Source organism: Phalacrocorax aristotelis, chromosome 3 (genome assembly GCF_949628215.1).
Source record: "Phalacrocorax aristotelis chromosome 3, bGulAri2.1, whole genome shotgun sequence".
NCBI lineage: Eukaryota > Metazoa > Chordata > Aves > Suliformes > Phalacrocoracidae > Phalacrocorax > Phalacrocorax aristotelis.
This window is the reverse complement of record NC_134278.1, coordinates 99280980-99294699: the sequence shown is the minus strand read 5'-3', so window position 1 is coordinate 99294699 and position 13720 is coordinate 99280980. Positions and strand designations below refer to the sequence as shown.

Here is a 13720-nt window from a genome sequence, read left to right as displayed (position 1 = left end):
GTGGTAAATTTAAAATGAGTGGTACTGTTACATCCAAGCAAGAAAGAAATTAACCAATTATTAGCCAGGCATGTGAATGTTAGCTAGCTGACTGACACATTTAACTGTATAAATGCCTTTTAGTTTCTCAGTGCGGTGTGCTAGCTTTGTGGGTTACCACCTAGCACCAATCTTTGCACAAAAATGAATTCAGTAAAATACCTCCGCTCTGTGTGTAGTTTGGCATTTTGCAGACCAGGCAAATGAACCCACTTTTCAGGATAACGTAATGATCCTCTCACCTCCATTCTTCAGCTATAGCTTATGAAGTTGACCAAATGCTAGCAGAAGGTTTCTCCCTAACATTTGCATGCAAAAAAAAAAAGGTCACAGAATTCCAGAGATACAAATTCCCAATTCCTCAATTCTGAAATGGCTTGGGAAGCTAACACTTCACATTTCTTGCAGAAGCTGGAGTTTTGCTTAGCTTGCTGTCTTTTCAAAGACAGGGAAAGATGTTTGGCACTCAGAATTCCATTAAATGAGCTATTTCCTGTTTTTATTTTCTCTTTAAGAGTAATAAATTGAAGCCTTTCAAGTGTCCAAGTGGTACGTATAAAGCTTTACTTAGCAACTTCCAAAATCAACAGAACGCTCTTTTGCCACCTATTCAGAGAGATGTTCATCAACAGCTTGTCACTGTGCTGTAGAAATCCAGTGATTTACTCAAGGCAGAGAATGGAAGACAGGTTATGTCATTCAGTTGACCAACTCCATGAAAATTACTCAAAAAGAACAGCAAGTATCAATTCAGGACAAAACATACTTTATTGTACTGTAATGTCAGAAGTACAAGAAAAGTACTGCAGAGAACCATGCTAATGGGGTTTTTAGGGTCTGTGAAGGACAAAAGTACAAGGTAACGGGGTACTACCGTACTCAGTGCAAAAACTGATTCATTTGAGGCACAAGTACACTACTGTTTAAGCAGCTTGATTCAAGCACAGCTCTGGTATGTGATCTACTGTTTTCTTTCTATGTGATGATTCTATAATAAAGCTACTTTTACATGAAATAGGCAGTAGATTCAAGTCAGGGGTGTCCAAATTGCCACTTGGCAACCAAAAAAATTAAGAAAAATACTCTGCATAGTCACCCTCCACATTTTAGTTTCAGATATGGAGCTGTGGCTAGTAAAGAAAAGTTATTCTGAAAGGTCAGAGCCCAGATCTGCTTGGTTGGTGCGGATTTTTTTCCCCCCTCTTGTACATCTGTGGGTAACTTCACATTGACCACAATGTGTCCAATAAGAAAAAAACCCCACCTGTATATCTTTGATAAGGAATCATACATATCTAACATTCAAATTAACTTCAGCCCTTGAGATCTTAACTTATGGCTTAAGACACAACAAAAGTGTTTGGGCACCCTTGAGTTAAGTTAACGAAGAGCATTTTTGCTACAAAGGCAAGCAAGATCATTGTTTTAAACAGAGCTGACCTCTACAAGAAGAAAGCAAGAATCCAAGTCACTACTAGGCTGACATGTACTGCTGCCCAGAAAGATAAAAACATAACATCACAAGGAAAAGGTTCAACAAAGTTGAAAGATAAAGGTTTCGACACCAGAAGCAGCATTTGAAAACAAGCTGTTTAAGTTCATCTTTTCAAGAGATGCAGATTGCGTACCTCTAGGCATGAACCAAACATGCTGGCAATCTTCTCCTTTTACAGAGCAGCTGTGTTTAACATAGGAAGTTCTGGGTTTAAAGAAAGCTTCTTGAAGAAGAATTAAGAATCGCAATTGCCTGTCTAACTTAACGAGATTAGTAGAGAAACGAAAAAAAAAAAATTACTACTGAAACAGTAGTTTCTCAGTGGATCCCTATCATTACAAACGCAGCTTCTGCTTTGTAAGCAACGCAAGACCAAACAGACAACTATTATTTTATATTATTACTATGCTTATAAGTTACATCAGTTAAAATTAAAAAAAAGCCAAGCAGTTTTGCCCTATTTCAAGAATAGTTTCCGATCAACACCAGTTTACATGGTGAATGGGACTTCACAAATGAACAAGGAATGGTGACATCTTTGGGTCAAGAACGACAAGAAGTAATGGGCTCTGTGCTACCAATCAACCTCAACAAGAATATGGCACAAGGGCCAGCCCAAGCTGTACCAACACTGAACCTTTAGCACTCGGCACAAATTCGGATCTCTTTACTTTAGCTAGCAAATCAGGTGAAAAGACCAGGTAAAAAAAAAACCTAACTAAAAACTCAGGCCAACAACTGGAATATACTTTTAAAAAAAAAAAGTCTGTATTTTTAAAATAACTTTACACTGACATCAGTTTGTGCAAACTAAAAAAAAAACTCACTGATTTCTCTCTAACAAAAGACAAATCCCCAAAATATTTTCCTTTTACCCTATTGTATCTGTAGATACAATCTCTAATCTAACAGATGTAAATGCAAGAGAGAAAAAATTACAGCATCTGCACAACATTCTTTCTACAAACAGCTGCTGGAGGGAAAGTAAAATATAAAAGGAATAAAGAAAGGAAGGTTCCATCTGAAATACTCTCACAATCTTTCCCACTCTGTAGTCCATGAATCCGACTCTGATGCTAAGGTGACAGTGTATGTAAGCAGATTTTTTTGTTGATTTTATTATTTTTGAGTTTCAGTTGAAGAGAACCTGCAAAGAGACTCAGGTCTCTTCAGGAATTGTCGGATGGAACATGCTCCTCAAATCCTTCACTCTCTCGGACCAATGCTCTTTCCAGGATAACACGGCCTTCCTTGTAGCGCTGGCTGTCTTCAGTGGCAAATTCATATATCCAACCCAGTTTGCTGTTGCAGTTCTTGCAGCTCACGTCTCGAACCATGTGGCGGCCAGTGAGCATGACCCGATCCTGAACTTCACTGTATTGCAGATTTACCACCTGATACAAACATACAGGGGATAGGGAATAGAAAGGATTAGTCTGCCTAGAGCAAAGCTTGGTAACAACATGCATGACTATCAACATGCTAAAAGTAAAGAGCCTGTGGCACTGCACATGAACTGAAAAGTGCAGTGTAGTAAGTCAACAGCCCTTGAAAATCTCCTGCGTGAGAAGATAACACTTTAAATATGTGCTTTATGGGGATGTATTACCCTCAGTGTTTAACTGAGACATGAAATGCCATCACAAGGTATACAAGAGTGCAGAGTATCGTGTTCAACTTTGAGTGAGAAACTCCTGGTGAATAGCTTATAAACTAATTGATATTAATGCACTTTTAACATATGTAACCCATTTCTAGCAACTGATGTGATCACTTATTCCCAGAAATCAGAACCAAAATATTAAAAGAGGTATTTCTTTAAAAATCCTGGGGTGCTTTTGAAATAATTATCTAAAAGAGGAAGACTCAGTGGCTGAGAATGCAGGCATTAAACATTCACCTTTTTTGTGTGCTATTTCAGCAGTTTAAAATATACTTTTAACTTGTTTAGGCAGCAACACCACAGAACCAGATGTATAATTCATTGAAAAGTTGATGTCAGAACTATATCCGAACTGTTAATACACAATAGGATTTGAATAGATGGGGCTGTCACCACTTTCTCAGCTTTCTATCTGACTGTGCTTGCACTCTCTGCTTCAGATACAAGGCTTCTGACTGCAGAAATGTAAAAATCAAACTTCTGTGATTAAACTCCACTATGTTACACAAGAAAAAGTTGAACCCCAGGATCCAGTGCTTATTGGATGAGAAACAGATCAGATGCACAGCTCTTTTATAGCTACGCAGCGTAACACATCTAAATACTACTGACAGGATTCAGCATACCAGAAATCCCAAGGCCAAGCAGAGTTAAATGAAGACATTACTGATACCTCTGTCCACTCTGCCACTGACCAAATGGCTTTCAAGGAAAAAACCCAAAACACACCAATGTGTACGTGACCAGGAACTTTGTGCAAAAGCAAGGATGATCATTTTTTTTTTTTTTCAATTAACCTAATGGACAAGTCTACATGGAAGGGTTAATAAATAATGCTACAATTCACTCAAAGTTATGACTTCCATATTTCAATCTGTTGAATTAAATAAAATTTGATCATTAAAAAAAATATTAAACTAAACCAGAGCACTACTACTGCCTGTAAGAGACTGTGATTACCTGAAGCTGCCAAATTACTGTTAGCATAAATGTGTTTTAATAATTAAACAGAACACTAGCTAGACCTTTTTTTTTTTACTGAGTAAAAGTGTAAATGCCTTTGAAACTTTTTGATAGACAAAAGATACTCTCACAGTGAATTTGAGGTTCACATTACAGAAGTCTCCAAAATTAAAACACCATGCATTTCGGCATGATGCCTCTATACATATACAATCTTCTTTAAAGTCTTTTAGTATTGCAAATACACTAATTTAGATAGCTTGCCATCAATAGTAAATGCCTAATTTGAGTTCAAAGACAGTTGACTAGAACAAATTAAAAATAAAAAAATTAAAATGGTAATTATGTTAGCCAAGAAGTTTTTTAGTTTTGATGACAGATTCATATCCCACAACCTAATTTTCAAAAGCAAATAGTAGTTCCCCCTCGGCTTCTTACCAACCTTGTTAAAAAGAAAGGCTCTTCCCGTGGCCCCTGTAAAACGAGTGGAGATAAGCTCAGAACGATTGGTCAGAATCGTGTCGCAGTTTGCACAGGAGAACAGGCGAGTGCCACCAATATGATCCAGAAAAATTCTTCCCATTTTCAGAACTTACGTGAGTTTATACTCAAGACCTAAAAGTAAAACATCATGTACATGTAAAAAAAGCATCACAGAAAAAAACTAAACAAAACCCCAACCAATCCCCAAACACCCCATATATACAACAGAGTATTCTGCAAACCAATTCAGCTTAATATTGCAGACATTCTTTCTTTCACAGATGAATTACTGAATTTATAGACTGCGTTCATCCTTTCTCATCACGACAACTTCTTTCCCAAAGTGGTCATCTTACCAATAAGATGACACACTTGTACACAGACTAATGACATTAAGTGAGCAAAACATGAACTGAAACCTTTAAAATATAGTTCAGATGTTTGCAGACTCCTACTGGACCCAGAGTTCTTAAACTCAAAAGCTTCCACTTCTTTCTTACTTTTTCCGCTTTAATATCATACTGAAATTCCATTCCAGCATATTCCCAACGACTCACCCATCTTAGTCAGGGCTCGGAAATGAAGTATTGAGAAGTACATTGAGTCACCAAGACAATTACAGTTTAGTTTAATTTTCCCAAATCACCCCCCCCCTTTTAAAATATATATTTATTTTGTCACTTCCCCTCAGCTTTGCACAATTTATGACATGCAACCACACAACACCACCATCCAGGATGGTTTAGTCTTCTAGTATAACAGACTGGGCTACTGTATTTGACTTGACATTTATTGGTTTTACATACATAACAACATAGGAAAGGTTTGGATGCTATTTCACATAACACACAATCCACCCAGCTTTATATACAAACATTTAAAGCTGTCTAACGTAAATACAAAATACCACGTCATTTACCCAAGCTATTTCCAAGACCATCACTAAAATACCTGAGAAACTCCAATGAGCAGAAAGAGAGAGCTTGGAAAGTTTATAGCAGCAGATCTGCAGTACCTGATAAATAAACCTCTTCACTGCTTAGGAAAATTAAAGTATCTCACCAGCTTTATACCAACTAAGATAAATCACTCAAAGTTAATTAGTGAGTAGGCACAGAACATACCAGAAAGCTGAAAACTGGAATCATGAAGTATGAGATAACATGACAAAGGAATTAAATTATGATGTTATTTCCATTTCAACTGCAGAAAAGTTTTATGACTAAACATCTTTTCATGCACAGCAATGCAAAATAAATCTGACACACTGCAATATTAAGTTGTGTGGGTTTTACTTTTCAGAGCAGGAGACAGTGTGCTCTTCATACAGAAATTAATCAAATGTGCTCCTCCGAGTTGAATATGCTAGGTCAAATGCCTTTAAGAAGCACAAATACCTAAGTTAAACCCATTTTAGGGGATCGGTTTCTTAAAGCTTATTGTGACATCCACAAAGCAAATGGACTCAAACATGCACCTGCACACACAAAATTTAAAACACCATTTTTACAAGTAAAAATTGTAAGTCACTGACATAATGATTTCTCTCCTCAATGGTTTTATTTCACCACTTTGTTTTCTTACAATGTGTGGCAATAAAAAGGGGTCCTAGTGTGGTTTTAGCACAAGTTCCTTACACTCAGATTTTTCAAATCACTATAGGTCTTCTGTATCCCGTCAGAAGGATACAAACAAATTCAAAGCCATGGAATGCCTCTTTCCTTTAAAGGTGATATAATACCCATTTCTCTTCTTGAAAGGATCAATAAAACAACTCTTGAGTTTGACAAACGCATTTTAAAGACTTAGCTGAGCGTAGGGGTGTGACTCCTTGTGACTCCACTCAAAATACAGGAAGCATTTCCCTTCGATTTCTCTAAGCATTATACCTTTCTAATATGCCGTTATCTTTCCTAGCAAGCGAGGGCAAAAGAAAAAATTAAAATGTGAATAGTGACAGCAGGAAAGAAAGATCAACAGACAGTAAGCGCAAATGAACAAGTATCAGTCAAAGTCTCCAACCAGAAGAAACCACAAATACAAGCAAATAAAAGCAATTGTGACAGATATGCCCATAAGGCACTTGGCCTAGCTCCATGTGTCATCCTTACTAATTTTGGATAATGTTATTTTTGTGTTGATTGTACTGTGGATTAAAAACAATTAACCAATCATAAGTTATTGTAAATGTGGAATCAACATCCAAAGGGATATTTATTTCAGGGTAAACACAATGCTCACCCTATCAGTATTTTTAGAAGCTAACATAAAACAAATCCAAAATCATTCTTCTCTTTCACCAAGAGCAACACAAACACTAAGCTTGGTAAGTGACAAGAACAGACCTATTGCACAGACTAACCTTGCAAAGCATGCTATTTTGAAAAATATGCATCCGAACACTTACAATGCAAACACATCACCTATCTAAAAATGTAAGTCATGTTACTACCCCCAGAAGAGCAGTAACCCAGAGTCACTAAAAACAAAATCTAAATATGTCAGAAGAGAGCATAAGTGTAATTCTTACAAGCAAGTTAGTATTCAAAGTGACATACAACTGTATCACTTCCAGGATATGCCATTATGCATGATTGAAGTGTTGAGTCCTGAAGATACTGAACATTAAAATAAATGCATAAAGAAATACGTCCAAAGACTTAGGGACAAAACACCTGCCTAGCAATACAAGGCCTAAAATCTTCAATTATTTTTATCACCTCAAAAAGCTGAGAGTAACCTCATCAAGTATCTAAATGGGAAAGAAACTTCCAGTAAGACTTGGGTCCCAACACAAAGTCATCTTGAGATTCATTTGCTGGTAGCACAAGGCTGTGAGAATTCAGACTAAAGTTACAGCAGAATCTAATAAACCAGCTGGTACCGCAGAAGTTTTTTGTGGAATACAGTGCATAAGAAAGCATGTATTCTTGAAATAAATAAAGAAACATTTAGAAATTAATAAAAATAAATTTAAAATCTGCATTATGACAGTCAAAACAGATTGTTTTTTTTAAAGAAACTGCTAAAAGTAAGCCTACTAGAAGAGAAGTTAATTTTAACTTCGGATCACTTCCCCCTCCCCCCACCACCACCTTTTTTTCTTCCCCCCCAAGCTAAAAGCACAGTATTTACTTGTAAGACCAATTCAGAAAGTACTTGCTGTGGATAAAGACTGTTCTCTCCTTATGTAAGGATCCTGAATTCTGTAGGGTACACTCACTGTACAGTGCAAAAAACAGAAGCACAACAAAACAAGGAAAAGCAATCTTCCATTGCTCTCAGCCTCATATCCCTTATATACAGAAGCAGTGGGTACAAAGTCACCCAAGATAACTGTGTAATTTTTTTCCTATAGTTTTCAATTCCCATGTAAAAGGTGGGCGTCTATTTATTTTCACACATAGATAAATGATCTGAAAAAAGCCACTCATAGGCAGCTTTTACAGGCAGTGGGAAGTCTCTCTCAAATGAAGAAAAGCTAAAGAATTGTGAAACGTTAAAGCGCTTCTAAAGCTTAAGATCCTCAAGTTGCGGGGAGGAAAATGCAAGAATTGCACTTACCCATTCATCCATTTGCTAGACTTAGAAAGAGTGAAAATAACTTCCACTGGTTCGGAGAGCCAGTCAAGTTCCCTATTGCTATTCACAACCCCAGAAAAGTGACGCTACTCTATCACACCAATTCCATCATGTTACTAGCAGAATTTTCAGAAGCAGTGGACAGGAGTTTTGGTTATTCACAAAACCAAAGGCTGAGGAAAAAATAGAGGGTTTTTTTTTTTTGTTTGGCCCATGTTTTCATCTTTAAAGTCAGCTAAGCATTCTTTGTTGGATACGTGTCGGTGATGAAGTCCTGGTGATCCCACCCTCATGCAAATTACCAAACACAAGTCATAATATTAAATTAATGGCTCCAATGGAAAAAAAAGGCAGACTTCCACTTCCACTAATGGGATACAAAATATCTACCACTTGTCAAATCTACGCAGTTCAGAGAGACAGGTACTTTTATGAACTGAGAGCAGATGCCACCATGTCATTAACTAGCACCCTGACCACCATTATCAACCTGCATTCTTGAGGGGACCCTTAGCAGAACAACCAATGCTAGCTCATATTACCTAGCTAGTGAGGCTTGCTCACAGTGCATTATTTTGACAGTACAAACCCTGCTACAACTTCTTAGTCATGCTGTGAAACATTTCCTGCCTGCATGCTTCTCCCAGTGAGTACATGGACAGACAGGAAACACAAGCACTGTGGCTGTATGCTATACTGTGTATTCCCAGAGCAGTGTGCTCCCAAACTTCCACCTGTCTTTCAGTGTTGATTTTGGCAACACTGAGCAACAGCTGTCAAAGAGCTGACATTCAACAGCTTAAATTTGACCACTATCTTGCACACAGAGCTGAAATCACCTGAAGCACTACTTGGTTGGTATTTGTAGTACCTAATCTGCATATCCTCGCAAGCAATAAAGAACAAAAAAGTAACACAAAGAATTATTTATTAACATTTTAAAACTAACAGTCAGTGTTCTGTTGTCCCAGAGGGCACCTCTTGAAGACACAGGACCATTAATGTTCGGGAGAGCCAGCAGGCACTTTCTACATACACACTGGACTGTGGATGTCTCAGGAGCCTCAGTGTTGCTTCAGCACCATCTACTGCATCTCAGATCTACAACAGAAGACAGCTGCTAGTTAAAGCATAAAAAACTACGACAGCCTCTCTTTCGCCATTTCACTGATGAAAAACATCTTCCTTTATACGGTGAGCCAACAAGCATTCTCTCCCCCCCGAAAACAGGCTATGCACTCCCTTAGGCATAGTAAAACATTCTCAGGATGTACTTACTCTGGAATCAGGCTTAAACTTAATCTTCACATCTCAGGAACCAGGCTTAAGCTTCCTCTTCTCATCTCAGAGATGGACAAAAGAAGAAAAAGAATACTTAGCACAGCTACACAAGACTACATGTTGAAGAATCACCGGGTAAGCAAAGAAATAAAACTTGCTCTTTACCTTCCCAGGTTTCTGCTGCTCACAAGCAGGGGTGCATCTGAAAATACACGTGGTCAGTCTCTGAGGAAGTCTGAGATTCAACCATCTGCCACTGACTTCTGCAGCTGTTGAAGTAAGCAGGGCCCAGCCTTGGGCCTCTGTCTATATGCAGCATTTGTTATCAGAAAGCACCACATGTAGCCGAACATGAAGGAAGAAAGTGAACTGGAACAGCATACGAGCTATCCAGCTACTGCAGCAAATTGTAGAAGGAAGTTAATACAGCCAAATGACTGACGAGTCTTTGGCAATGTAATGAAGGCCGTGCCCAGATGCAGCGCACAGCGCCCGCCTAGAACAGGGTGCCTTGCAGGGTGAAACTTCATTTGTGCAAGTCACACTAGTCTAATTCTCTATTGCAAGTTACAGTAGTCTAATCGTCTATTGCACACTGGCTTTATTTCAGGTAAGGCAAAAGCTTTGCATTGGGATACTGACATTTAAATATTGGTGTGTGCAATAATGCAGAGTACTTTGTTTCAAGTTTACAGAGAGCAGAGACATACAGATGGGTGCTCGTTTCCAGTATAGCCCCCATACCTCAGCATCCCCCACGCAGTAATGGATACCCTCACAATACTCTTGCTAGATGACATATGAAAGTATTGGTTTACAAATGGTATCAGATTTTCTTTCCCACTACTTCATAAAGAGTCCAAAAGCAGCAACTATTACTTTCTCCTTGTTTCTTTTTCTCTTCCTTTTTTTCCTTCCCTTCCTGTCTCCCCTTACCCTTCCCTAAGAGAGGAAAAGATTAATTCCTCAAGTTTTTTTAAGCAAGCTGTATTTCCTGGGTTTGTAATAAATTTGTTCTTATACTTATTCAGCAGATAAGACAACCTTTGCCTATCAAACCATTCCGCAACTTTCAGAAAGCTAAACTAATTCAGATTTTCCATTTTCATTCATTTTAGTGCTGAGGTGATACAAATCTTCAGCCAAAGACACCACTGGTTTCGTAAGTAATGGGGGGAAAAAAGTAAAAATCACATAAAAACTTTGAAGAAATGGTGAAACTCCCCTACAAACTACATCCGCTGGCAGAAAGACTGCCAATATGGTTCGTGCATCAGACCAACAAATCCTTATATCAACTAGGAAAACTCCTAAATGTACATAAAGTCTCCAGAATTAAAGACAGCCTTGCTATCAATCATCCACAGCGTACAGGCATTTCCTCTATACATTTAACAAGATACCTTTAGGTTAAATCTTGCTTAAGGGAATTATGTATTTCAGCAAGAGCTGAGCAACTCAAGATTTCAACATAGGTCAAATGATAGTAAACAAACATGAACCAATGACCTAAACTGGACAACATTACTGCAAGCTTGTGATGACCACCAGCAGAAGGAATGCTAAAAGTACATGTATATATATATATTTGTGTGCATGTGTAGAACTCTCAGTCTCTCAGGTGACAAGCAACAAATGTCATCTGTTCTTGTCATCATCTCTACTGGGCTTTGAAGTGCCATTTCATTTGTCCTAACATGCTTGGCAGCCACACCTGAAACTCACTCATCATTATTGAAATCTATATATAAACAATTAGATTTGCATTCTATAAGTTAGGTACTTCCACAACTACGGAAGTGAAAGTAGCAGATGACAGAAGCCTCCAAATAGTATTTCTCAACACGAACATTAGAAAAAGGGAGTAACATTTGAAAATGGACAGTTTCCTCTGTCACAAACATTACTTTAATTCAGCTGTCCACAATGAGTCTGTATGTAACAGGACTACATGTAGCTGTTACAGAGTTATATATGCAGCTATATATATCGCTGAACCAGCTGCATGAGGGAATCTTTACAACCATGAAGCAAGTTCCCTCAGTTTCTGCCATCAGTCACAAACATTACTTACACTACTAGTTAATCTATTGCCATTAGTTGTGACATCAAGAATTGCTCTGCAACACCTACCACGCTGAGAAGAGCCATGCCCTCTGTTCCTCTCTCACAAGACTTGTGTACTTGCCTTGTTATTCCTCCAATCTAACCATAACACCATGTTTATTGTCTGAAGAAGACAAAGAAAAATAATTTATTGAATTCTATCACTATACGAGTCCAAAACACAACCTTTATTCTTAAATAAGCACAGTGAATTAATCTGTATCTGCTTGCACAGTGCGGCTGAGGTCTGAACACAGAGTAACAAATGAACAGACAGATGACAGTCTTTGCATTCCTTTTTGCTTTGACTAGAACCTTTTCCAGAGCGAAAAAGTGCTTGCCAAATATTTCAGCTTCCTGGGAATCTATACTTTCACAGGCAAAACCCAACCTAAAAGCTGACAGGCGATGCTGGCTCGTTGCTGAAAGAGCCGTGAGCACCTCGATAAGTAAATAACAACTATCACTCGATTTCCGACAACCGGCTTCCCGTGGAAGAGTCATCCCTCAGGCAGGGACGCGGGGTTTACTCAGGGCCGCTTCGGCGATGAGCAAGTCTCCAAGGCGCGGTGAACGAGCAGCGCCTTCCAACCGGGAAGGGAGGACGGGTGCTCCGAGGGGCACCACCACCCACCGCTGCCGCCCGACACGCGACAGGGGACGGACGGACGGCTGACCCCCGCCTCGCTGCAGGGGGGTTAACCCCCGCGTAACCCTTCGAGCCCGGCGGAGGCGACGCGAAGCCCCGAACTGCGGCCGCTGCCCGCCGCTACGCTTAGGGGGAACATGGAGTGGGGGGGAGGGGGGGGGGGGAGAGTGGTGGGGGTGGCGGTCTCCACCCCCGGCCCCACGCGTGCGCCGTGGGGCGGCCGTTGCCCCCGCGCCGCCGTTCCACACAAAGCCCCGCGCGGGGGCGGGCCCCAGCTGAGCGCCGTCACGGGGGCGCGCGCAGCCAACCGCCGCCGGCTCGGCCCCCGGCGCCGCCGCCGGGCGCTGCCGGCAGCGCAGGCAACTTGACAACAAACAAGAGGAAACAGCTGACGGGAGGCCCCGCGCCGTGAGGGGCGCCCGGGCCGAACCCCGCTCCCCCGCCACCCCCCGCCCTGTCCGTGGTGGGGGACGATTGCGGCGGAGGGGCCCGGGCACGGCTTCTCGTTCCGCCGCCCATCACAGGGCCCCCTCACAAGAACCGGCCGCGAAAGTTGCCGCCGCCCCGGCGGGGAGGGAAGCCGAGCCGAACCCAGCCGAGCCGAACCCAGCCGAGCCGAACCCAGCCGAGCCGAACCCAGCCGAGCCGGCGGCGGTGCGGGGCCCCGTGGAGGAAGTTGTGGCCGCGGCGGGGAGTGGGTGCTCGGTGCCGGCCCTGAGCGGAGGGCCGGGCAGGAAGGCTGGGCGGCGCTGGGAGACGCCGACGGAGGAGGGGACGGGGTGGGGGAAGGCCGGTGCTTTGTCGCGGCGCTCGGGCCGCGGCCAGGGCCGGCAGGGCCGGCGCTGTCCCCTCCGCGCCGCCGGGCCGGAGTGGCTCCCCCGGGGCCCCGCCGCGGCCCAAGAGACAACAGTGCCGCGGCCCGGAGCGGCGACCGCCACCTCCCTCCCCGGCCGCTGGCAGACCCGCCCCGACCTCCCCGCGCAGCGCTGGGCGGCGCGGCCCCCCTGCCCGGTTACCTGGCGCAGGGGAACGGTGGCGGCAGCAGCTCCGTGCCCGGTGTCTTCCCCCCGCCCTCCACAGCCCCGACGCTCCGGCGCGGCGGCGGCTCCGCCCCCTCACGGACCCGCCCCCGCCACACGTCAATCACCGCCGCCGAGGCTCCGCCCCCGTCGCCTCACGGCCGCGCCCGGCGGGAGGGCGCTGAAATGGGTGTCAGCCGCATCCTACGTCAGCGAATCGGGGACTGATCGTGCTTGCAGCCTTTCAGGTCACTCAGGCTGCAGTCTTTGCGTGACACCTTAAATATTGCCGATGTTGGAGATCATGGAAGAAAGAGGCAAAGCGTTGGTGGCCCTTCTTGGCCGTTGGTTGCAAGTGTTACCAATTCGCTGTCATTTTTAATGGCTCAGTGCTCGCGCACAGGTTGCATCCTTTGCAAATAAATAGTAGTCTTGGCCAA

General features: G+C 42.3%; 1 protein-coding gene across 6 annotated transcripts; it reads right to left on the bottom strand.

Annotated features, from left to right (window-relative positions):
• Positions 1-788: 788 nt before the first annotated feature.
• On the bottom strand, positions 789-13410 carry YPEL5 (yippee like 5). 6 transcript variants are annotated; one of them, XM_075088670.1, is made up of 6 exons: positions 13278-13376; positions 9672-9708; positions 9504-9568; positions 9175-9326; positions 4603-4775; positions 789-2928 (listed from the first exon to the last, which is right to left on the bottom strand). In XM_075088670.1, exons 5-6 carry the CDS (start codon positions 4741-4743, stop codon positions 2704-2706), a joined length of 366 nt encoding a protein of 121 aa, XP_074944771.1. In that variant the 5' UTR covers positions 4744-4775; positions 9175-9326; positions 9504-9568; positions 9672-9708; positions 13278-13376; the 3' UTR covers positions 789-2703. The 6 variants fall into 6 exon arrangements, with proteins under 6 accessions (XP_074944771.1, XP_074944775.1, XP_074944773.1 ...); XM_075088674.1 differs by having other exon boundaries at positions 9262-9326; XM_075088672.1 differs by having other exon boundaries at positions 9504-9563; positions 13278-13369.
• Positions 13411-13720: the final 310 nt, after the last annotated feature.

What these genes read in the sequence shown, in the direction of transcription:
- YPEL5 (XM_075088671.1), bottom strand. Translation starts at nt 4,743, where the DNA reads ATGGGAAGAATTTTTCTGGATCATATTGGTGGCACTCGCCTGTTCTCC. An exon ending in GAGCCTTTCTTTTTAACAAG is followed by an intron (nt 2,929 to 4,602) that starts GTTGGTAAGAAG and finishes TGTTTGTATCAG; the next exon opens with GTGGTAAATCTGCAATACAG.